We start from the raw sequence: 22,884 nt of genomic DNA on the forward strand, positions 1-22,884 counted from the left end.
CATTTATTCAGTTGAAGGGAAGAAAAAGTGTCATAATTAGATTGAATTACAAATTTACATCTAAACTTTTGAAAATCTAAGAGAACCAAGTTGATTACATCAACACTCTCATTGTGAAAGATATATCAGATGGTCAGTGAACTTCAATCATCAATTTAAGAGCTCAAATTTGAACATGAGGAGTTAACACAGAAGCTCTAGGCAGCTCTTATAGACGTAAAATATTTTATTTGTAAATGGTGATCTTCTAAATCTGTGTCCACAAATTCCAAAACCCATAACACTCTGTATACTTCAAAAAATTCAATTTTTGCCAACATTAGATACTATTATACAGAACAGAAAACAACAAAAACCCGGTAGGACAAATACTGGTAGGATGTCAGGATATTGTACAAGAGAAGAAAAATATTCAGGAAACAAATTTCATACAGCTATTTATCAAGAGAAAAATATATACAATTGATTTATTCTGTAAGATAAAAATACATCATGCCATATACAAGTTCAGAACTGCATCACTGAATATACCAACAGTTTACAGTCCACTTGAATTGTGCACACAAAACTTCATTTTATACTTAGCCTGTGAAGTGTCAGTACCAGAATTTTAAGTACAAAATAAAAAGCTAACCTGGTTCAAAATGCTGATTAAGTTTCTACAAGCAAACACAAAACAGTGTTTTTTTTATTAAAGAAATGTAAACAAACAGTTCATACAAACACATTTTAAAATTACATCTTCCAAAAACCCTATTGCCAGAGTCCTGCAGCTGTAAGCATAGTCACATCTCCTTTTTTTTTTTTTTTACTTTTTCAAATTTTTGTGTTAAATAGAAGGCTAGAGGGTTAGATTTAAGTTTCTGCTACATGATCCTATTATGTTTACATGATTCTCTATGGCCTGAAACAAAGTTCTAATCAAAACTACTTTTGCTGAAGAAAAAATTCAGCCTCCATTTGGGTGTATTTTTAAGCAGTTATTCACAGTTATCACAAATTGTAAGCACAAAAAAACCTGACTGAAGAAGTAGGGATGCAACAATATAATATGAAAAAATTAGTTTAAATTACCAAAACAGCTATAAAAGTTGTAGCATACGCCCTGCTCGTCAGAAGGAAGGTGTATAAAACCATTAAGTACTAATAGACTGCAGTTTCCAAAAAACCCCAAACACTCTAGGTTGAAATTTTGGTTATTACATAATTATAATGGCATATTTTATAACACAAAATTATATTGTAACATCCCTATGAACATTTTATAAGCACCCGAGCCGCTGCAGAGCCTGGTAGCATTTGGTCAATAACTATGTTTATACTGTATTTTTTCTCAAAATATTTACATATCTGTACAAAGTAACAGGTTTGTTAGTTCTGCAGGGAACAGCAGCAGCTTGGCTTTCTTCTAACTTTATTTAAAAATAGCTTCATTCACTTATTCAATAATAAATACAAAAGTTTCTCTTATTTTACAGAAATCAAAAACTACAATAAACTGACTCATGGAATCAAGTATTTAAATGTATTTAGTGCAAGTTATTATCCCTTAGCTCTATCCCTAAGGAAGTCATTTCAGTACATTCCTTGTTCAGTGGTGTCTACTTTATTTAAAAACATTTTGAAGTTAGAGGGCCTGCCCCTTTTTAATAAGGCCGTGGCCAGCACTCTCTGTCCCCTTCGCTGGTGATTTCAGTCTTACATTCATAGGAAGGCCCCCGCCCGGGGCAGGGCAGCCATCGGCTCTTTGCCCCAGTAAAAGTTTCTCCTTAGTGAGACTAAAAAACCAAAACTACGAAACCCACCCACAAGGGAAAAAAAACAAACAAAAAAAGAAAGAAAAGGAAAAGAAAAGAAAGCAAAGTGCTGGACTGTTCTGTAATTCTGTTTCACCTCGGCCACTTCAGGAGCGCTGCCTCTGCCAGCTTCCTCCTGGCGCTGCTCTAACCTAAAGGACTGAGGAAATCAGAACTCCCAGAAGCTTTTTCAAAAAGTCATAAAACAGAAAACAAAAATATCTTTCTGTCTGCAAAATTCCAATGGTGTGTTGAATCGCCTCTTCCTAGGGACAAGCCGCCCGCTGAGATAGCAAGGAATGCATTTCAGTTCATCCACTTCCGGCAGTTAACAGCTCCACAGTGACACGGAATCTTGTGCTGGTCATCTTCAAAGTCAAACTTATAGTCATAGCAGAGCTGCCCACGGCAAAGACACAGGGTAAGAAACGACAGCAAGGAAGGAAATGGCGTTTCTGCCTCCTCCATCTCTCTTGCATTTTAAAACCAGCAAACAAAACAGATGTAAATTAAGGAAGACCTGATTTGTTGAGGTTCCATGGGACCCTGGGGGAACCCTGAAAAGAGACCCTGCGCGTGCACAGAGGACATGAGGGAGGCAGTATTTTCAAACAGCCAGATCTGAGAAAGGGGAGCCTAACCGGAGAAAGCTGTATTTCTGTGACTTCTCATAATGCTGTCCCTGCAGGTGGATGGAGGGGACGGGAAGGGCAGCTGCTTTCCTGCCCCTCTCCCTAAACCCAGGAGGCTTTCACCTCCCCTCATTTGCTGAATGGGGCATGCAAGTCTGGGTGAGAGGAACTGCCCTTGCCAGCTAACACTGTTTTTCCTCTTTCATTTTTCCACACTCAAGACTGAAAGGATGTCTTTCTATTTAGAGGTCACCAAATGAACATCTCAGACCAAGGTAGGTGAGAGTCTGCATGAGTCCCACGGTACAAGCCTCACTGCGTGGCCCCTGCAACCCCCACCACCCCAGAGAGACCCGGCGCTGCGAAATGAAGGGGAGGACCAGTAATTTCTAGGTCTCTTCTGATTGAAATTATTCTAGAACACTTGCTGGAAAGACCTTCTACACAGAAAGGAAAGAAACCATGTTTATTGAGTAGCTGTTCTTGGCAATGATTCCACTGCTTTCTTTCAGGTATCTGCTGAGTCCTTGTCCTTACAGGAAACTGGTAAGGAAATCATCTTCTCGTCTTGCAGAAGATAAAATAGGGGCTCAGATTAAACTATTGACTCAAGAATATTCAAGTAGGAAGGGGGCAGGCAGCCCTGGGCTCAGCTGAGTCTCTTCTGACCACCATAGTAGCCATCGGTTACTGGCACCATGCCAGGGCTCCCACACCCGGTCTCATTTACACGTTACTTTGAGATGTATAATGGGCCTTGGGTCTAGTCAGATCCTTATTCTTGACTAAGAAAGGAGATTCCACAAAGACCCAAAATACAGATAGAATCCCATGAAGGGATAGGAGCACCAACAAAGTCAAGTCACTCAGGTGTGTCACTCCCCAAACGCGGGACGTTCCCTACAGAAGCCAAGCCTGCTGCTCAGTAGGCAATTCCAGAACCAAGGTACCTGAATCATGATGGGAAAGACCAAGTTGGGAAACAAATGCAGCAATTAAGGCCAATAATAATCCCAACAGGTGAGATGCTGGACCAGAGTCTCCTCTGAGAGCACAGAGACAAATGGCAAGCGTGGCACTCGGCATTTTGAAGACAACACACACCTGGACTGCTGGAGAATGTGTGGATGTGAGCACTTGGTTAAGCATGCACTGATCGTCAGCGTGAGCACACAATTCTCAGCAGCACAGCTGCCCAGATTTGCCGCCCATAGCCCAACAGCGCCATCCGCCCATAGCCCAACAGCGCCATCCCAGGAGCCACGGCCCTCGTGGAGACGGACGGGGATGCTCTTTAGAGAGGGGACGCTGTCAAACTGTCCAGGTTAAGGGGATAAAGAAGGATCCTATGGCACACAGAAATGGTACCACCTGGGTGCCACGCGGATGCTGAACCCATGGCACAGAAAGGAAGGGGGAGGTGACAGCAAATGCTTACAGAGCTGCCATGTGGAGGAAGGTGGAACTGGAATGCCCGAAGGGTGAAATATTACAGGGTGGGAACATCTGGCCTACTATAGAGACAGTTTTTATCACAACAAAGAATTGGGAAACAAGTGAGCAAGTTACCTGTGTGAGGAGGAAACTATTCACCCAGGATCTAAACGACATGGCAGACACAATCTCTCAGACTCTTACCTCTTCTCCTTTCTGGATTCTCCGATTGGAGCTGATGATAATTTTGTGTCCTCTCTCAAAAGTCACCACTTCAGCCACACAATTAGGTGCACATGAATGGTTGATATACCTGCAAGCCACCATGTCAGAAAACTATATTGTAAAACAGCTAGAAGCAGGTTTTAAAGCTTTCCATTTATTGAGAAAGCAGTTTTTGCTAATTAAATTTCTATTTGCCCATTAGTGGAAGTACAAATACAAAATTTAAATAAAAATTCTCAAAACTCATTGCTCTGAATTTTTAATCGCTGCCAGCCTGTAGTGAGAGCCTTTCTCCTGGCTTCAGTGTTCACTGCCCCAGCACTGGCCCCCTGAGCAAAAGCACTCCCCATCAGGTCCCTCGCTGCCTCACCTTGCAGGCCCTCCTGTGAGTGTCGCGTCAATCACGTGGTCGTTATCCATGCGGAACATGTACACACCACGGTTCTGAGGGAAAAGTCAGGCAGTCATCAATGTCGATCTGAAACTCCCCTCTGTGTTCCTATCCACACCAGGAGGACTCAGTCGAAACTGAACGGAACGGCACCCTGATCACCCTTACTGTGGATATTCTATTAGGCACAGATGACATTTACATGGCACAAATGGAAAGCATGAAATCAGCAGGTTGTGTGTGAAGCCAGGATCATTAATTTACAGTTATCTATCAGAGTAAACCATAACACCACTTGAAAGAGAGAAAACTGATAAAAATACAATAATATACAGATATTGCTTTTGTTTGAAGCTGGATGCAGCATGACAGGCTTCATTCTGCCTTTCAGGGTGTTTGGTCGGCATGGAGAAAGGGAGAGGGCGATGGTGCTGTTTATACAATCGCAGGGACCAGACACCTACCTGAGACTCATAAAGTTTCTCTTTTCTGTTTGCTACTTCATTTCGAATGATAGTCCCGATATACTCAATGACCATGGTGTGCTTCTCAATGTCTCTAGCAGCATACAGGCCCAGCCCCTTAAAAAAAAAAAAGTGTTTATATACTTCCAATTTATTTGACAACAAATCTATTTTCTCTTTCTCATACAAAGGTTTTACCCTTGGGTCTTATTAGAAGCCATACTGAAGTTTCACTTGAACTCAAATCATTTTTGAATATGCTATTTTCTGAAATTTAAAAAATTGGACATTTTTACTACTTAAAACTAGGCCATCACTAGCTTCTTCCTATGTCTTTTTTAGCACTAAATTCTTAGGGTCTATGTACAAATACTGTGGCTTAGCTGTCTTACGTATTAGACTATCTAATCTTCCAGATTAGATAGCTGAGTTCCCACCAACTAAATAAGCTTATTGACTTGTGGTGTTTATTTTACCCCAATACTATTTCAAAAAAGACATAATAAATTTAATAACACAGAAATCGGGCTAACTATAACCAATCACTGATACTGTAAATAGTATCTGAGTTTCCCAGGAGCCAGGGCAAAGAGCAGACACAGGAAACGTCACTCTGCTGTAAATACCAGGAACGTCGGAAACAAATGAAGCTCTTGGGGAAGGCAGATTTTTCACTAATACAAAATTCTGAGCCTGGGAAAGAAGTCTGAAATGGCTGAAACGGAAGCAGCTCTCACTGCGCAGCTTGTACTCCCGTGCAGGTGGCCTGCTAGGTGCACTATTTTAGGTTGGTAGCACTGCTTGTAGAGAAACATACTAAAACACTATGGGTCTTTCCCACACATAGTTGTATTTTCTTGTCCCAATTTTGGGTTTTTGCTCTTAATTCCGACTAGAAGGCAACTGAATGCAAAAGTACTAGACTAGATGTACTAGACTAGATGCAACTGAATCAGCAGTACTAGACTGGAATGCAATTCTAGAACTGAACTGAATTCTAGAATGTAGCAATCAACTGCATTCTAGTCGGAATTCCTAGGACCATGTGCTGCCCCAGCTGCGTCCTCATGAAGCACATCCGGGAGCACACGGTGGGAAGGGCCATGTGACTGACGTTAGTATGTGAACTGACTTACCCTCTGAACAATCATCTTTGGTTATCTGTTCTACTCCAGATACAACTTACAAGTGAATGAACCAGATAACACACTTAGTATGTATGGAGATCAATATAGTGTGGTTTCAGAACAAACAAGATCAGTGGAAATGAAGAGATTCCAAATAGGCCGGGCACAGTGGCTCACACCTATGATCCCAGCACTTTGGGAAGCCAAGGCAGGTGGATCCCTTGAGGTCAGGAGTTCAAGACCAGCCTGGCCAACACGATGAAACCCCGTCTCTACTAAAAATACAAAAATTACCGGGGCATGGTGGTGCATGCCTGTAATCCTAGCTACCAGGGAGGCTGAGGCAAGAGAATTGCTTGAGTCCCAGAGGCAGAGGTTGCAGTGAGCTGAGATCATGCCACTGTACTCCAGCCTGGGCGACAGAGCGAGGCTCCAGAAGCTGAGGCATGAGAATTGCTTTAATCTGGGAGGCGGAGGCTGCAGTGAGCTGAGATGGCACCACTACACTCCAGCCTGGGTGACAGAGTAAGACTCTATCTCAGAAAAGAGAAATAGATCCCTGCATATATGAAAATTTAACATATAGTAGTAACTGGTATTAACATTCAGTTTATAGTCTAGATTTTGTGGGGTTAAAAGAAGAAGAAAAAGGCTGGGCGCGGTGGCTCACACCTGTAATACCAGCACTTTGGGAGGCTCAGGTGGGTGGGTTACAAGGTCAGGAGTTTGAGGACCAGCCTGGCCAATATGGTGAAACCCTGTCTCTACTTTAAAAGAAAAAAAAAAAAAAAAAAGCCAGGCATGGTAGTGCACACCTGTAGTCCCAGCTACTTGGGAGGCTGAGGCAGAAGAATCGCTTGAACCTGGGAGGCAGAGGTTGCAGTGAGCCGAGATCATGCCACTGCACTCCAGCCTGGGTGACAGAGCAAGACTCAGACTCAAAAAAAAAAAAAAAAAAAAATTCGGCCAGCCATGGGAGCTCATGCCTGTAATCCCAGCCCTTTGGGAGGCCAAGGCAGGTGAATTGCTTGAGTTCAGGAGTTCAAGACCAGCCTGGACAACACGGCAAAACCCCATCTCTAAAAAAATATTTTTTAAAAATTAGCCAAGTATTGTGGTGTGAGCCTGTAGCCCTAGGTTCTCAGGAGGCTGAGGTAAAAGGATTGCTTGAGCCCGGGAGATCAAAGCTGCGGTGAGCTGAGATTGCACCACTGCACTCCAGCCTGGGTGACAGAGTGAGACCCTGTCTCAAAAAAGAAGAAAATAAATCAGTTAAATGAGAGCGGGTTACTTCTAAATGGCCCTTCAACAATTGGTTATCCAATGGAAGAAAATGAAATTATATTTAAAAAATTTTATGCAAGAAAAACTCTACAATACATATACGATCTAGGGTCTTGACCAAGACTAGATGCAATAGAAAATTATGTATGTTTGTCTATATAAACATTAACTTTTACAAGAAAAAAGATGTCACACTTGCTGGTAGGCAAAGGGTATTTTGTAGGGGAAAATTCTGAACAGTGTAAACTGCTACAAATTGAAAAATGGACAAAGGATATGAATATGCAATTCCTAGGAAAGCAAATCCAAATGGCCGACATGAAAAGCTGCCTATTCAATTAAGGTAACAACATCAATCTATATTTATCAGGCCAACTGAACAAAAAAATAGTAACACCAACCACAAGTGGGAAACAAAACAGTCTCACATGCTGCAGGAAGAGGTGTGCAACAAGGGCCTAGTTAGAAAAGCGGCAATATCTATTGAAATGAAAAGTTCACACACTTTTACACAGAAACCTTCCTTTTGGGAATATAGCCCATAGGAGTGAACTATTAATTCATTTTGATATTTGTACAAGATATAGCAACAGTTTGTTACGAGAAAAATTATAAACACCATAGTAGTGCAATGGTTTAACTGCAGTTCATCAACACTATGGAACATCACATAGCCATTCAAGAGAATGACATGAAGCTACCTCAGTTGATGTAGAGGGACCTCTGAGTATTACGGAGAAAAGGAAGATGGAGAAAAAGAAATATAACATGATTCCATTTTTATATATGTACATAAAAGTGTATATATTTCTAAGATATTAGCACAGAAAAGCAGGATACGTATTAGATCATCCACGGGACCTCCAGGGAGGTGGGCAGATGGGAGGCTGGCAGGATGAAATGAGTAAACAGACAGAAACCAGAGCTCTCAAAAATGCTTCAGGTTCAAGATGACAGGTTGAACATAGTTAAGACATCCACTAAAATCACAGTAAAAGCACATTCCTCAAGAACACGAATGGGTATAAGAGTGAATGGACTATTTAAAATGAAAAGTAATTGACTTAGCAGGAGAAAGCTACAACTGGAAGGAGGAGAGGCAAAGCACTAATTCACCTACAGAATCCGAGAAAGGCTCAACAGAAAGGGGCAACAGCAGAGAAAAAACAAAGATACTCCACTCATCACGTAAAAACAGAATGCCAAACATAAAGATTAAGAGCAGAAAGGGCTCGTAGCTAATCTTTAAAAATGGACAAGAAAGATTAGCAGATAAAGTAGAGGAAGTCTCAGAAAGAATAGAGAGACGAGGAAACCAAAAACAGAAGGGGAGAAAGGATATAAGACACATTACTCTCTGGCATCCAGGGGGCCCCACCTCCAGAGCTGGATTCAGTAAGGCTGGGCTGGGGCCCCCAAACCTGTACGTCCTAACAAGCTCTCTGGGTGATGCTGCTGCTTCTAGTCTCAGGTCCACACTTCGAGATCCTGAATCTCAGGGGTCTTCGTGCAAACACAGAGGGGACAGAGGGGCAGAACTTGCAAAAGAATGAACACAAAACACATTTCTCAGACGGAAGGTCACGATGCTCCAGGTTGAAAGGGCTCATCAAGGGAGGAAAGCAATCAATAAAAAGACCTTCACTGAGGCACAGTTCTGTGAAATGTCCAAATATCAATAAAGAGAAGATCCTACAAACATCTAGTGAGGAGTAAAAGGGTTCCGACAAAGGAACAAGAATCTGAATGAATATAGACAAAGGAATGCTGATCCAATTTATATGGTAAAGGTATTTCCCTGGCTGCTGAGAAGGAACTGGATGGGAGGAGACAGCCAGGCCTGGAGTGGTACAGGTAAGTGAGATGTGGATCAAGATAGGGCTGGGAACCTAAGAGTGGATCTGAGGGAATTTTTAGGAGAAAACAGAACTTGATGATGCTTTAGGTTTAATCTGGGGGTACTGAGACCAACGTACACAAACGGTGACATCACTGAGTAATCCAAGGAGCCTGTAGGATGGCGGGGTTTAGGAGCTGGACAAGTTTGACAAAGTAAGAGCTTTGTAATTCCATTCTGAGACATCCAAGAAGAAAAATGCTGAACAGGCATCTGGATATTTGGGTCTGCAACTCAGAAAGTATGGACTATAGGTGTAAACTCAAATGCTCAGCCTATACATGGCCTTACTTATAAGACAGTCCACAGTCCACCAAAAAACGTGCAATGATTTCATAAAACAGTAGCTTCCAAAAGATAAGGTAACTTCCAAAATTGGTGTACCTTTTGAAAATATTTTCATTTGTATTTCTCTGAAGTGCTTGAAACAGCTCTACTGAGCACTCCACAAATCCAGAGTGTGCAAATTACAATGCTACCTGCCTCCCAGGAGCTCTCAACAAGATGCAAAGATGTGGATTCCACTGGTCTGCTTTCCATTTGGGGAAGCCAATCACTAAGTTCCAAGACTACAGATTAAATCCCTCGTGTTATGAAGGGACAGGATGTGAAGTGATTTTGGAAACAGGTTTCTGTCCGCGCAGCTATGTGAAATCATTTTCACATACTGGACGTCAACGGCTTCAGACGGCTAGACTCTACCCTGTCTCTCCACTTCCTGTACACAAAGTATTTCTTCACCTGAATCCGAGACCGTGCCAGATACACGTTGGATTTCCATTCAGTCTTCATCTTCCGGTACTGCGAGGACTTGGAGTGAACAAACTGTTTACTATAAGGTGCGTTCAGTTCTCCAGTGACTGTGCTCTGAAATGACTTTGAGGTGCTGGTGCTGTTTAAGGTGTGAGGCCTGCAGACAATGGCATATCAACAGGAAAAAAATAAAAGGAAAACTGAAGATACCTCTGAGTAATGCCCAAAACCAGGTTAATTCAAATTCTTACTGACAGAAACATACATGGAAAGCTGCCTAGCAGAGACACACGGCGAGTTCTCTTATGTAATTGGGCACATACACAGCCAGACAGCAGGGTTTGTAAGCAGCAGACAAATCAAGCACAAGAAACCACTAATACGCCTAGAAACCCTGGGCTGTACTATGTGAAGTTAAAACAAAATACCTTAACACAAACCTCTTGACATGGGCACTCATTTTAGGTTCAGAACGGGCACAACCTGTGGGGTTAACGGCAAGAGGAAGTTCCATGAGAGGATTTCGGCCGTATCGGAAGGTATAGTTTTCACATGCCTCAACCCCAGGTAGCTGAAAAGAAGCAAAGTAGACACAAAGTCAACCCATCTGATGGAGACTACAGACAATCTCAAGCTGGTCAAAGGATGGCCCACGGCAGAAATAACTCGTCAACATTTTCCTCGATACTAAAATGGTCTTCTAGCTTATGTTCACACTATCAGCCTGCAGGTAGATCTACTTAAATATGAGTAAGCAAATTCAGTTTCAAAGCCACACTTAGGTAAACCCTGCCAAATGCTCCTTGAAGAAAAAGATTAGCCCATGCAACAAACACTGGCTGACCAATGTACACGCTTGTGTGATTTCAGGGTCTGCCTATTCCAATACCCACAACACAGGGCATGTAGTGATTCGCATTTAGTTCTTTCACCTGGATTAATGCCAACTTTTCTATCTCTGTCTGGAATTTTACAATTAAGAATAGCTTAAAAATCATGTATAAGGTTTCTTTCTTGATCATTTCTCACTTCTTTCAACTTGACTTTGATATGATGAGGTTGTCACTCTCCATGTCCTGGGAACACAGAGCACAGGTGTTAACTCAAGGTTTACTCAAAGTAATTTACATGTTAAACGTCTTTTCTGGAAGACATTGCTTGTGAAATTTATTTCTCTACAGTCATAAAAGATAAGCATCATTTAGGCAGGGCCATTCCAAAGAAAACAATTAGGCACATTACTCAGTGGCTTTTGGGGCTTCCTCTGCTTCTCCAAAGAAAACACATCAATGATATTTTTATTCTTGAAAACAACGCCTTAGAATCATACAATTTTCTAAAACTATTGTGTAGATATGGTTCAGTTAGACTCACTGCCAAACAGGCTTGTAATCTTTTAAGCAAAGAGATGTCAGAGGACATAAATCAGTGCTGCTGCCATCTACTGCCCTCTAGTGACTTCACCCTAGGAAGAGGGCAGGAGAGTGGCCATAAATACCTAGTGTCAGGAAATGGGCACACTGACATTCTGAGGTGGGAGCAACTTTAGAAAGGCAAGGGAAGAGGAGAGTGTCCTCACCCATCCAGCACACCCAGAAGATGTGACAAGCCTGGTGTCCTTCACCCCTGCTTGCCTCCAGCCTGGAAAAGAACCTTAAGTTTGTTAACTACCTCAATGGGTGAATACCACGTACTGAGTTCTCCCGATAAATCACCAATGCCTTGTTTCCTCTAAGACAAACGGGTTAATCCACAGGCTAAGTCACTTTCTGAAGAGTGCCATAAATGTTACAGCATGTGTTCAAGAGGTCACACTGAATTAGGAAAGCAATTCCAACCTCAAAGCCTGACCAAGACACTCACTGATTCCGCTATGCGTGCCACTGCAGAGACGGTCAGGCCAAACAGATCCTCTCCTTTTAAATATGCTGGGAAAAGCTGGAGCATTTCAGATTTTTTTCTCACACATGCCACAGGCTCCAGTATCTTATCCCAGACACCTACATAGGGACAAAAACATAGTTTTTATGGGAAATAGGATACAGTATAAAAAACAAGAGCAAAATGAAGAATAACCACTCACAAAGATTTACTAATTTCCAAATAAATCCTGTTGGGCAATAATCTAATAAGTCTGTTTGGTAATAATCTAATGAATTTGTTTATTAAATGGCAGCAATTTATTTTAAAGACCTAAATTTTGGAGAAAATAATAGATTAAGGACATTAAAGTGGAAAAATTTAATATAACTGAAATTCATGCAAACAGTTCATTACTTTCATACTGGCCATATAACATATCAGATTATAAAATGATTAGTCTAATTGGTAATGTCTATAGGTATGTTCCTTTCCCCTCAGATTTAAAATGTTAAATTGATATCTTCTTTGGAATTATCTTTAGAGCATTTTCAGACTTTTTTTTAAGTGCTAAACTTAAGAAAGCAGCTCTACATACTTTTGTTTGTGTACTTTCTACATAAGCAAAAGTGGCAATCTAGACTTAACCACGGAGGTCCAGACTAAGTGTTTAATTTCCATCTCTAAACTGAAGTAATATCTGATGCTAAGATAAGACAATGTATACAGTATGGTTTAGATGTCATTCCTGCCTTCTAGAAGCTGACTTTAAGAAAAATGGGGTCCCCGCGGGGTGCAGTGGCTCACGTCTGTAATCCCAGCACTTTGGGAGGCTGAGGCAGGTGGATCACCTGAGGTCAAGAGTTTGAGACCAGCCTGGCCAACATGGTGAAACCCCTAAAATACTAAAAATACAAAATTAAAAACTACTAACAATACAAAAATTAGCTGGGCATGGTGGTGCATGCCTGTAATCCCAGCCACTCGGGAGGCTGAGGCAGGAGAATCGCTTGAACCCGGGAGGTGGAGGTTGCAGGGAGCTGAGATCGCACCATTGCAGCCAGCCTGTGCAAATAGACAGAAACTCCATCTCACAAAAAAAAAAAAAAAGGAAAAAGGAGGTTCCCAATGCAAATGACAGGCAACCTTTATCTACAAATCATTCTCAGATTTACTTCACCAACTCTTATGTTCAAAGATATATTGACAATGAAAGTCTTTAGGCAACTGTATAGCAGAGAGAGCAAGGTGTGAGAACACAAAGAAGACTGGCATTTGTGAATGAAAAATACACATTATAAAATATAAAATGAACACGAGACAAACATGAAAAACTGACAAAATGCATTCATTAGCCTGACATCAGAGTAAGTAGTCTGCACAGCATGTGAATGGCAGACGTTACCTTTAGGTGAGATGTCACTTAGAACCAGGTCTTCATGGCCTTGTTCCACAATCCTGATGACAAACACTGGGCGCCCGTCCTTCTCCTCAATGGAGCACAGGTAGCGGCAGCGCCTGTTGGCATAACGCGTGCTCCAGTACAGCCGGCTGGCTTCATAGCCCACAGGGAAGAGTGCTTTAGGAGAATGGAATGCTTGCATCTGCTGTGGAAGCAGCTGACCGATTGTGTGGAAGATGAGGCTACCCACGCGAAAGGTATGGTCCCGTTCTCCTCGTTGCACGATGCTAGCAATCTGTCGCACCTCATCACGCTGAACATAGACCCTCCTGAAGACTGCAAAGTAACTTAATTCTTGCTCATGAATTCCCTTTGGTTTGTGCATGGGGCAAAGCATAGTTTTGTCCTTAAAAAACATGCATTGTGCTTTAATGGCGCAAGTAAAGTGATAAATGTTGGTGCATCGAAATCTGTGGCATCCACTAGTGGCACCTGTCTTGTGACAGAAGACGCATTTCATTTGTAGGCCTCTCCTCAGAGCTAGCTCCACATTTATTAAGGCACCAGCCTGAGTCTCATAGACCTCCGTGGACCACAGAGCGCAGTTCAAGTGGACCCACAGATCCAAGTCAAGGTTGAGTAGCCTTGCTGGTCCATCTGTCAATCCATCACCTTCTTCATGACAAAAGCAACATTTCCGATAGTCTTTGGGCACAGGATCAGGTTTAAGGGAAGTGCCCAATTTCTTTAGAAATTCATCTATTTCATCCTCACAAGGTGGTTTAAATGTCCCCTTAGGGATTACAATATGAATGCTCCACTTCTTCCATTTCATTCCTCTCCATTTTTTATTCAGCGGCCTACAGTCTTCAAACCCACCATGGACAGTTCTTAGCCGAGGCTTCAGCTTGACTGTTACCTTCAGCTCATCTGGCTTGGCCTCTACTTTGGCTGCTTCAAAAGCAGGAGGGAAGGCGATAGGCGGTGAGGCAGGGGGAGAAGCTTTGTCCTGGAGCTGGGGGAGACAGTGCACATCCAAAGTGGAGATGTTGTTGCTGTACTGATGAAATGCTTTGGAAGGCGTTTCTCTCATAGGTGATTGTGGCAATGAAGGAATGGATTCCTGGGCAACAGAAAGAAACCATGACAAAGAAAAATAATTCACAAGCCCGAAAAGCAATTCTTGTTAAGAAACTGAGCAGTATGACTGAAGAGGATGTGTGACCTGAGGGGCAGAGGGAGAGTCTGCAGTAAGTGCTGGGGCTCACGCATCGCAGAAACTGACCCTGCTCTAAGGTGCACAGGGATAGAGAACGGGTGACGGCAGCTGTGCCGCATCCTTTCCAGGCCTTATCCACAAAGCCATAATTCTGGAGAATATTCTGTTCTTACACTTTCTGGGACAATCCCCTTTCTAACTATATTAAAACCAGAAAAAGAAAGAAAGAAAAAAAACCCACAATGCTTTCAGAAGAACTAATATAATTTGTACAACGGAACAGTGTTTTTTGCTTAACCAAATAAGAATGCTGCAACATCACTTCTTGAGAGCTTATCTCCTCTCTAAAATTCACATCTGTTAATCTCAGGCTTAATCAACTGGTGTAAATGTCAGAGAAAGGGAAGGAGCCCCTGTCAACAAATGAATCATATTAACTTTTCTCTGAGGCTTCTCAGCTCTGATCTGGCCGCTGAAAGAGTTGAGCTGAGAGGAAATCTCCAATAGCTTATTTACTTTATGGTACAGAGTATCATAAACTAATAAAAACCAACCCATGGGGGCTGCCCTCTCTTCACATGCCCCAATCCTGACAAGGTACCTGAAAAAAGACATGCCTCACACCAAATCAGGCAGGGACTGCAATCAACTTAAACTATATGGTGAAAAAAAACCTCCTTGCATTTAAGCTGATACATTTTAAGGTCTAAATTTATCTGTCATATAGCTTGGATTTTATTACAGGCATACTACACACAACTACCTGTTAGAAGGAAGTCTTCAGAATGTTCTTCTGTGAAAGACATACTAGAGCAATAACCTGGATGGAGGACTGACTGGCAGTAATAATGTAAAGGAAAAGCTTCCTTCAAAACATGATTACGAACATATCATTTGTGTCAACTGTTCAGCTGGACACACTCAAATTACACAAAATTAAGTAAAGCAGACCTCTTTCACCATACTGTGAGCAAAATGTTTTCTCTTAAAATGCACACAAATAGTCTTAAATTTTATCTTTAAACAGGTTTTCCTATCGGGGTAACATCAATAGAAGTAATTTTAAAATACTGATTAAGATATTTACGGCTAGGTGCGGTGGCTCACACCTTTAATCCCAGCACTTTGGGAAGCCGAGGTGGGTGGATCACAAGGTCAGGAGTTGAGACCAGCCTGGCCAACATGGTGAAACCCCATCTCTACTAAAAATACAAAAATTAGCTGGGCATGGTGGCGCACACCTGTAATCCCAGCTACTCGGGAGGCTGAGGCAGGAGAATCGCTTGAATCGGGAGGCGGAGGCTGCAGTGAGCCGAGATGTGCCATTGCCCTCCAGCCTGTGGGACAGAACGAGACTGTCTCAAAAAAAAATATTAAACTGGTAAAATTAAAGATTTTAGTATTAGTGTTCTATTTACTTAACTTTTAAAAAGTAACTCTGCCCACTTTTGTCAAATAACTAAGTTGAAAGGGCAGCACGACTCAAGGCTCTCCACATCTTCTCCTCCTCTGCCGCGACAGCATCTGCCTTGGATTTCCCACACAGAGCTCCATGAAGGCAGGGACACATCTGTTTATTCACTCCCACATGCCCAGAACAGAAATCACTTGTTATACATTGTTATCAGCTGAGATTATCCTCATCTCACCTTGTTTTCTGAGTTTTTTGCTTGTGCAGTTGATGAATAAAGAATAAAGCAGTTATTACTACAAAAAACAATATCCTTCTCTACCCTCTTGGTGCTTTCTCGGGAATCCTGAAAAGCAAAGAGAAATGTGTGGGAATCTCAGCAAGTCAAAATTTAATAAAAACAGGATCTATACATTGTTTTTATGTTATATTCAAAAGCGACAATGATTCTTTATCTTAATAGCAGAAAGAAAACTATGTCCCAATATTTAGCATGTGATAATTTAGCTAGGGAGAAAATAAACGTACAGAACCAAACTATGTGGTCCACAGTTCACTCTATTTAAAATATGTAGTCCTCATAATATTCCATTTAACAGCCTGTTGTAGGTCTTTGGTGTTCAGCTCAAGCACGTCTAACATATGCTGATGCCACCACCAGGAACATGTGTCCATCACACCACCATGAGTGGTGTCTCTCTCTGATGTTGGAAGAGACACTGCCAAGGACAATTTCGCTGGAGGTAGGAGGTGGGGTCATAAAAGGAATAGCAAAGTACCTTGTTCAAAAGGGTCAGATCTTTGAAAGATTTCCGCACACCACTTCCAAGAATAACCACTTTACAATGACAACACCACTGTGGTCTGAGTGCTGTGCTTTCTGCAATACCATGACTAGAATCCTTATATCCAGAAAGACCTAAAGGCAATCAACTTTTGTTAGTAATTAAAACTGACTAATGACACAAGGTGGCACATGGTGAAAAATTATGTAACATCAACTCATTACAACATGGTTCATTAACTTTACATTATTCTTTAATTATTAAAAAACTTATCTTTTAAGCAATGGTTACAGAGTCAATTATCTGACACTAGGGCCGAAATAAAGAAACATTCCTATTCTCAAATAGCCGGGAAAACAATGGCAGTATAAAAGAAGAATCTAATTAAACTAAGTCGCCAAGAGAGATTACTATTCAGTCTAAGTGCAAAGTAAGACAGAGGGGGAAACAGATATTACTTTTGCTTGCAGGTTAAGATGGTAAAAAAACATTTTATGAAAGATACAATAATAAATGTGTAAGAGTCTTAAGTAAGTGTGACTTACAGAGTCAGAAATGAGGAAAGAGCCAAGGCCAACGATAAGAAGGTCAGGAATTAGAAAGCATCATTCAGGTGCAGTGTGAAGGCAAAAAAGAACAGGGAAAAAGTGACAGAAACAGCTAGAAGCCAAGAGGAGGAAGCCAGGGCCTGGACTGAGTATGCTTGTAAGACTGCCAGCAAGGCAGGAAGGAAAGCAACATCATGGTTGGTCTAAGGAAGTTGTTCCATTCTCAGAGATGGGAGGCATGAACACCTCTGTGGGAAGAGAAAGGCCCTGTAGAGCTGGTGCAGAGGTAAAACAAGAGGGAGGTGAGGATGGAAAGCGGAGAATGGGAAACAGAACCCACGTCAGGTCGCCAGCTCCATCTGTACCAGGTGGCCCAGGCGCAGTGGGATGGGGGTTGGGAGGCAGGAAGAACAAAAGCTGCTCGAGGGCAAGCCCATCACAGGCTTCTTCTGGCAGCCTGCGCAGATGGCTGGCACCCACATGGTGACAGCATGACAGAATACACAGGCCAAAGCACCAGAGGTCAAATCACACCACAGAAAACAGAACGCCCACACATGGTGAGTTCACCAAGGACTATACACCAGCATGTTACCTGTCCATAGTTAAAAGATAATTGGTATCTCAAAGAGTAAGCTTAACTTTTGAATCAGGAATGGATATGGGGTTAACAAAAAGCTCATTAGCTCACCATTGCTTGTTGGAGGAAATGGTACATTAGGCTGCTTCAGCCGGTAAGAGCTCACTAATCTGGGAGGGTTTGCAGATCCTGGTGGAGGCCCACGGAGAAGTAAATGCTGTCGATACTCCAAACCCGGGTTGATTCTGTGGCTACTGACCAAACCCATGGATGGGACATCTGGAGCATTGCTAACCTCATAGCTGTTAGGGATTCGGACGTGAAGAAGGTCGGAAAACGCAGCCACAACACTACTAATGTTCTAAAACCAAATGCAAATGCTGTGTTATTCACCCAGAAGGCAACAGTGAACCACTGAAGAAAAATACACACTTAGGATAAATCCTCTTTGCATGATACATAGATTCTAAGAAAATCCAACAAATTTTATTTAGACTCAAAGAGTCTCAGGAAAAAAATTAGCTCTAACGAACCAATATCCAAAAAAAACAAAATTTATGAACAGAAATCCTCTTAAAGGGATTCCAATTAACATTAAATATCTAGGAACACATTAAACTATTTTAGGTATTGTAACATCGGACAGGCCCGTCAGTTCCCACAGGTGGTCAGAAAGCTTCCTTCCAGGGGCTTCCCTCCAGCTCTGGCCAAATGTGACACAACCCATAAGAACAGACAAAGGTCTTGCTATTGCTGTATTTTGTTGATAACCAAAATATCACATCATTGGACTTTAGTTTGGTCTCTACTGAAATGTCTTCACAGAATTCAGAGTTAAAAAAATAAAAAATCCTCAGCAAATTACTAGTGTCTGATACAAGCAGATGCTACTTTAAGAACATTTCTATTGCTTCTGCAAAACTGTTATTGTTGATAAAGTTCTTTTTCATTAATTTTCTTCTCTGTTAACGGTTATAAAGAAGTTTTTCTCTGAGCTGGACATGACGGCTCACACCTGTAGTCCTAGCTACTGAAGAGGCTAAAGCAGAAGGATGACTTCAGCCCAGGAAGTTTGAGGCTGCAGTGATCTATGACTGTGCCACTGCACTCCAGCCTGGGTAACAGAGGGAGACCGTGTCTCTATTTAAAAAAAAAAAAAAAAAGTTCTCTAAAGTATGCGTCCTTTAATAAGAAAATGTGAGCTCTAATTTCCCTTTTTACTTGACGTAGGCTGAGACCAATTCAGTGACAAAGGATGGCACTCAAAGGCAGGTGGGAGGTCTGCAGTGAGCATCAGCCCTGCTCTCTGACCCTTCATCCCCAGTGATCCTGTTGTGTGTGTTTCATGGTAGACACCTGACCCATCTTTTAAAATTGGGGACATACTGTTTAAGAAGTCATTTAATCTTTTACCTCAGCAGCTGTAGGATGCAGAGTAATTGCTACAGATATAAGACCCGATCTGGGACCATTTGGGGAAGAACCAAAAGGTGATGCAAAATATAAAGTGCCTGGCTCAGTTTTGATGTCATTCCTTCTTGATTCGGAACCTTAAAAAAAGAGAGGGAAAAAAAAGAGGAAAAAAGTGTTAATAATGGATTTTCAAAATCAAAATATTTACATTGGTAAATTGGCATAGAGTAAAGGGAAATAATAAGGTTAAGTGTTTTTCTTACTTTTCCCAGCAGTGCTAGGAAGAATTGGAATGATGGGGGATGGCACCGGTTCTGGAGGCTCCTCCTTGACCAATGACAGATCTGGGTACCTGCTCACTTCTACCCCAACCACACTCTCAGGAGAGGACGAGGGAACAAAACTGTCAGGAGTGTCTCGATCACCACAGTGATCCTGTATCCTGAAAAAAATAAACACACCATCAAAGTGTGCAAATCCACCCGTGGGGGCTCCCTGTGCCAACCCTGCTGACATCTGTGAGTACAGCTGTAAGGACACTCTGGCAGCAGCACCTATACGATGCACAGCAAATGAATCAGCTCAGAGCCACACTGGGAAGAAAATACAAGAACAATATTTAGCTACAAAATAATCTAAATGGTATGCTTCCTTTTAAACAAGGCTTCAGCACCAAAGTTTGAAGACCTGCCAAAGAGGAAGATGTTCTGATTAGCACATAACATAGAAAGCATCAAAGCACCTTTTCAAAATCCCAGATCACTGAGCCTAGGGCAGCACTCCTGTAGCTTGAAAAGGAAAGAGCTGCTGGTTGGATTTAACTAAAAAGGAAGACTTTAAAAAGATTTTAAAAAGGAAACAGCAGTCCAAGCACATATGCAATGGTCACACCTGCACACACCAGACAGGGAAAACAGCCGTCCTACTGCACACGCCTGACCGGGAAAACAGCCGTCCTACTTCACTCACCTGACTGGGAAAACAGCCGTCCTACTGCACACACCTGACTGGGAAAATAGCCATCCTACTGCACATGCCTGACTGGGAAAACAGCCATCCTACTGCACATGCCTGACCAGGAAAACAGCCATCCTACTTCACACGCCTGACTGGGAGAACAGCTGTCCTACCTGCACACACCTGACTGGGAAAACAGCCGTCCTACTGCACACACGTGACTGGGAAAACAGCCGTCCTACTGCACACACCTGACTGGGAAAACAGCCGTCCTACTGCTGCTCTTTACACTGGCAAGACGGGAGAAAGCTTGGCCATTGACTTCATCGGCCCTTATTTTTCTTAACTGATTTAAGTGAGGTGAGAAAAACAAAAGACTGGTCCCTCCTATTGAGTTCAAGTTCGAGTCTACCAGGGCAATTGTGAGGTCTCAGACTGAGTCACAGAACAACCCTGTGGAGCTGCTGTCTCCCACTCCTCATGCACAGAAGTTGCTGTCATGCAGGAGACCCAAGAAAGGCTGACCTGCTGAGGTACAGTAGAAAGGGGACCTGGATCCTCAATCCGGACAGATTATTCTCCACTTTGGTCCATAGTTTCCCCATTAATAAAGTAAGGGACTTAGCTTAAATAAATGTCTGATCAAATAGAGGGTAGTGGGCAGATTTTCCAAGAGGGAATTATTTTATGATGTTGTAAGAACCCTCTGGATCTAAAGAGTTGGGCAGCAATTATCTTAAACTCTCTTCCACAATAGCATTCTCTGATATCAGCAACTTCTGCTCTTTCATTTTAGACACCTACAAACAACACTAAATCGCATTAATAGCCTTTAAAGGACAATGATCTCTGAAATATGTTGCATGGAGATTTTCCATTGCCTTAATGTCTATTATTGTCATGTAACTCTCTATAGGATGTAAGCTTAAAAAAATGCAAACTAATTATGTTTAATGGTAACAATGTCTTAAAAACTTTAAATCCTAAAGATTCACCAAATTTTACTCCTCAAATGTTTTTACATGCTATTCCTAAAGACATTATGCCACATACATACTTTTTTTAAAAAAAGAAATAATTAAGAATTATTTGAGAAGAAAATAACCTGTACCTTAATTCTTCCTGATTGTTGTGAGGTGGTGTTGGGAGGGAGGCTGGCACATCAACTGTCTTGGGGCCCTGAGCAAGCGCTCGGGCCAACAAGTCATCCTGGGGTCTGAAGGGCAGCTGAAATGGTTTAGGTCCTAGAGTTTTGGTAACTGGAAAAGCAAAAACACAAAACCATAAATACATTTAGTCAACATTGATAAACAGGTAGAACTTTACAATTATATTGCCATTTCACAATACACAACTGGCAGAGGTACATTTCGCCGAGGTGTGAAATTTGGAGGCTATAATCATACCTTCGTGGCTCACTAACACTCCGGCTTTTCCAGCAAGTTCTTCAGTTGTTGCAAAACCATTGGCCATCTTCTGACAAGCCATAGGAGGTGGTGTAGGAGGAAGAGAGGCAGGGGGTGTTGGAGGATTACTTAAATTATTCTGCTGCAGGAGACCAAAAAATTTAAATTATATGCTACTGAGCAAATATGCAATGACCTTGCTAAAACTTAGTTCTGTGAATTTTATGCACATAGAAGCAAGGCTACAGAAATGTAATCAAGAGGTACCTTGCACACTAAGAAAAATAATACATACAAGGCCAGGAGGCTTCTTAGTGGAACAGATTCTCGTGATTTTATGGACATATCAACTTGCTTACTTTATCCAACTTGACTACTTAAGCTCTGAAATTAAGAAGCTAATTTTCTTTATACCTGACTTTATTTATGCAATTCTTCAAGTTTCATGGTTATAGCTAGTGAAGGATAACTTTAAAATGCAATCAATAAGTTGCAAAAAATTATCAAAATTTCCTTTCAGTTATCATTAAGATACGTCCCAGTTCTACAAAAAACTTAAGAATTTCTGGTCTTAAACTTGTAATACAACTCACATCCAAGATATGAGAATCTGGATTGACTAAGACCTTTAAAAGAAGCAACAGTCGTAATACTAAAGTAACAAAATCATTAATGTAGTTCCTCTTCAGACACCTCTCCCAGCTTCACAGTCACCACCAAGTTGTCATTTACTGATTGGTTTCTCAAGGAGAGAGTTGGAATCTACCAATAACACCATGTCAATCAAGTGCAAGGTGAAATTACAAATTTTGTAAAGATAAAGAATTTCATGAGGATGATAAAGTAAGGTTGGAGAACAGCTTATGCCAGAAGAAAAGATACTTGTAAGAGTTAAGATAGGTTTTTTTTTTTTGGAGACAGAGACTTGCTCTGTCACCCAAGCTGGAGGGCAATGGTGCAATCATGCTCACTGCAGCCTTGACCTCAGGGCGTGGTGGTGCATGCCTGTATTCCCAGCTACTTGGTAGGTTGAGGCACTAGAATTGGTTGAATTTGGGAGGCAGAGATTGCAGCGAGCTGAGATTGCACCACTGCAATCTGGCCTGAGTGACAGAGCGAGACCCTGCCTCAAAAATAAAAAAATAAAATAAACCTACAATAGTCTAGGAATTAGTTGTAATACCTAAATTATTAGATGAGATACATTTAAAATTGTTTAATTTCATTTTTCAAGGTAAAATACTAACTGCTTTTTAAAAATCCCCACCATTTATAATGATTTTGAATTCATTTTAGGAGT

The 22,884-nt window shown here is 41.7% G+C and overlaps 1 protein-coding gene across 23 annotated transcripts in view; it reads right to left on the bottom strand.

Moving 5' to 3' along the window:
• Positions 1–208: 208 nt before the first annotated feature.
• The window catches only part of KMT2C (lysine methyltransferase 2C), a 298,088-nt gene continuing 275,412 nt past the window's right edge, over positions 209–22,884 (bottom strand). For 10 of the 23 annotated variants that reach the window (XM_028846502.2, XM_028846498.2, XM_077997768.1 and 7 more), the window contains 15 exons: positions 21,585–21,726; positions 21,290–21,437; positions 19,485–19,663; positions 19,222–19,358; positions 17,920–18,169; positions 16,675–16,814; positions 16,134–16,241; positions 13,269–14,388; positions 11,867–12,003; positions 10,432–10,574; positions 9,992–10,160; positions 4,943–5,059; positions 4,458–4,531; positions 4,067–4,175; positions 209–2,195 (listed from right to left, as the gene is read on the bottom strand). In XM_028846502.2, coding sequence (XP_028702335.2) covers positions 2,103–2,195; positions 4,067–4,175; positions 4,458–4,531; positions 4,943–5,059; positions 9,992–10,160; positions 10,432–10,574; positions 11,867–12,003; positions 13,269–14,388; positions 16,134–16,241; positions 16,675–16,814; positions 17,920–18,169; positions 19,222–19,358; positions 19,485–19,663; positions 21,290–21,437; positions 21,585–21,726 — 3,066 coding nt within the window. In that variant the 3' untranslated portion in view covers positions 209–2,102. The remainder of the gene's footprint in view (positions 2,196–4,066; positions 4,176–4,457; positions 4,532–4,942; positions 5,060–9,991; positions 10,161–10,431; positions 10,575–11,866; positions 12,004–13,268; positions 14,389–16,133; positions 16,242–16,674; positions 16,815–17,919; positions 18,170–19,221; positions 19,359–19,484; positions 19,664–21,289; positions 21,438–21,584; positions 21,727–22,884) is intronic. The other 13 variants (XM_077997777.1, XM_077997765.1, XM_077997764.1 and 10 more) reach the window with 6 other exon arrangements.

This window comes from Macaca mulatta, chromosome 3 (assembly GCF_049350105.2).
Source record: "Macaca mulatta isolate MMU2019108-1 chromosome 3, T2T-MMU8v2.0, whole genome shotgun sequence".
NCBI classification, from domain to species: domain Eukaryota; kingdom Metazoa; phylum Chordata; class Mammalia; order Primates; family Cercopithecidae; genus Macaca; species Macaca mulatta.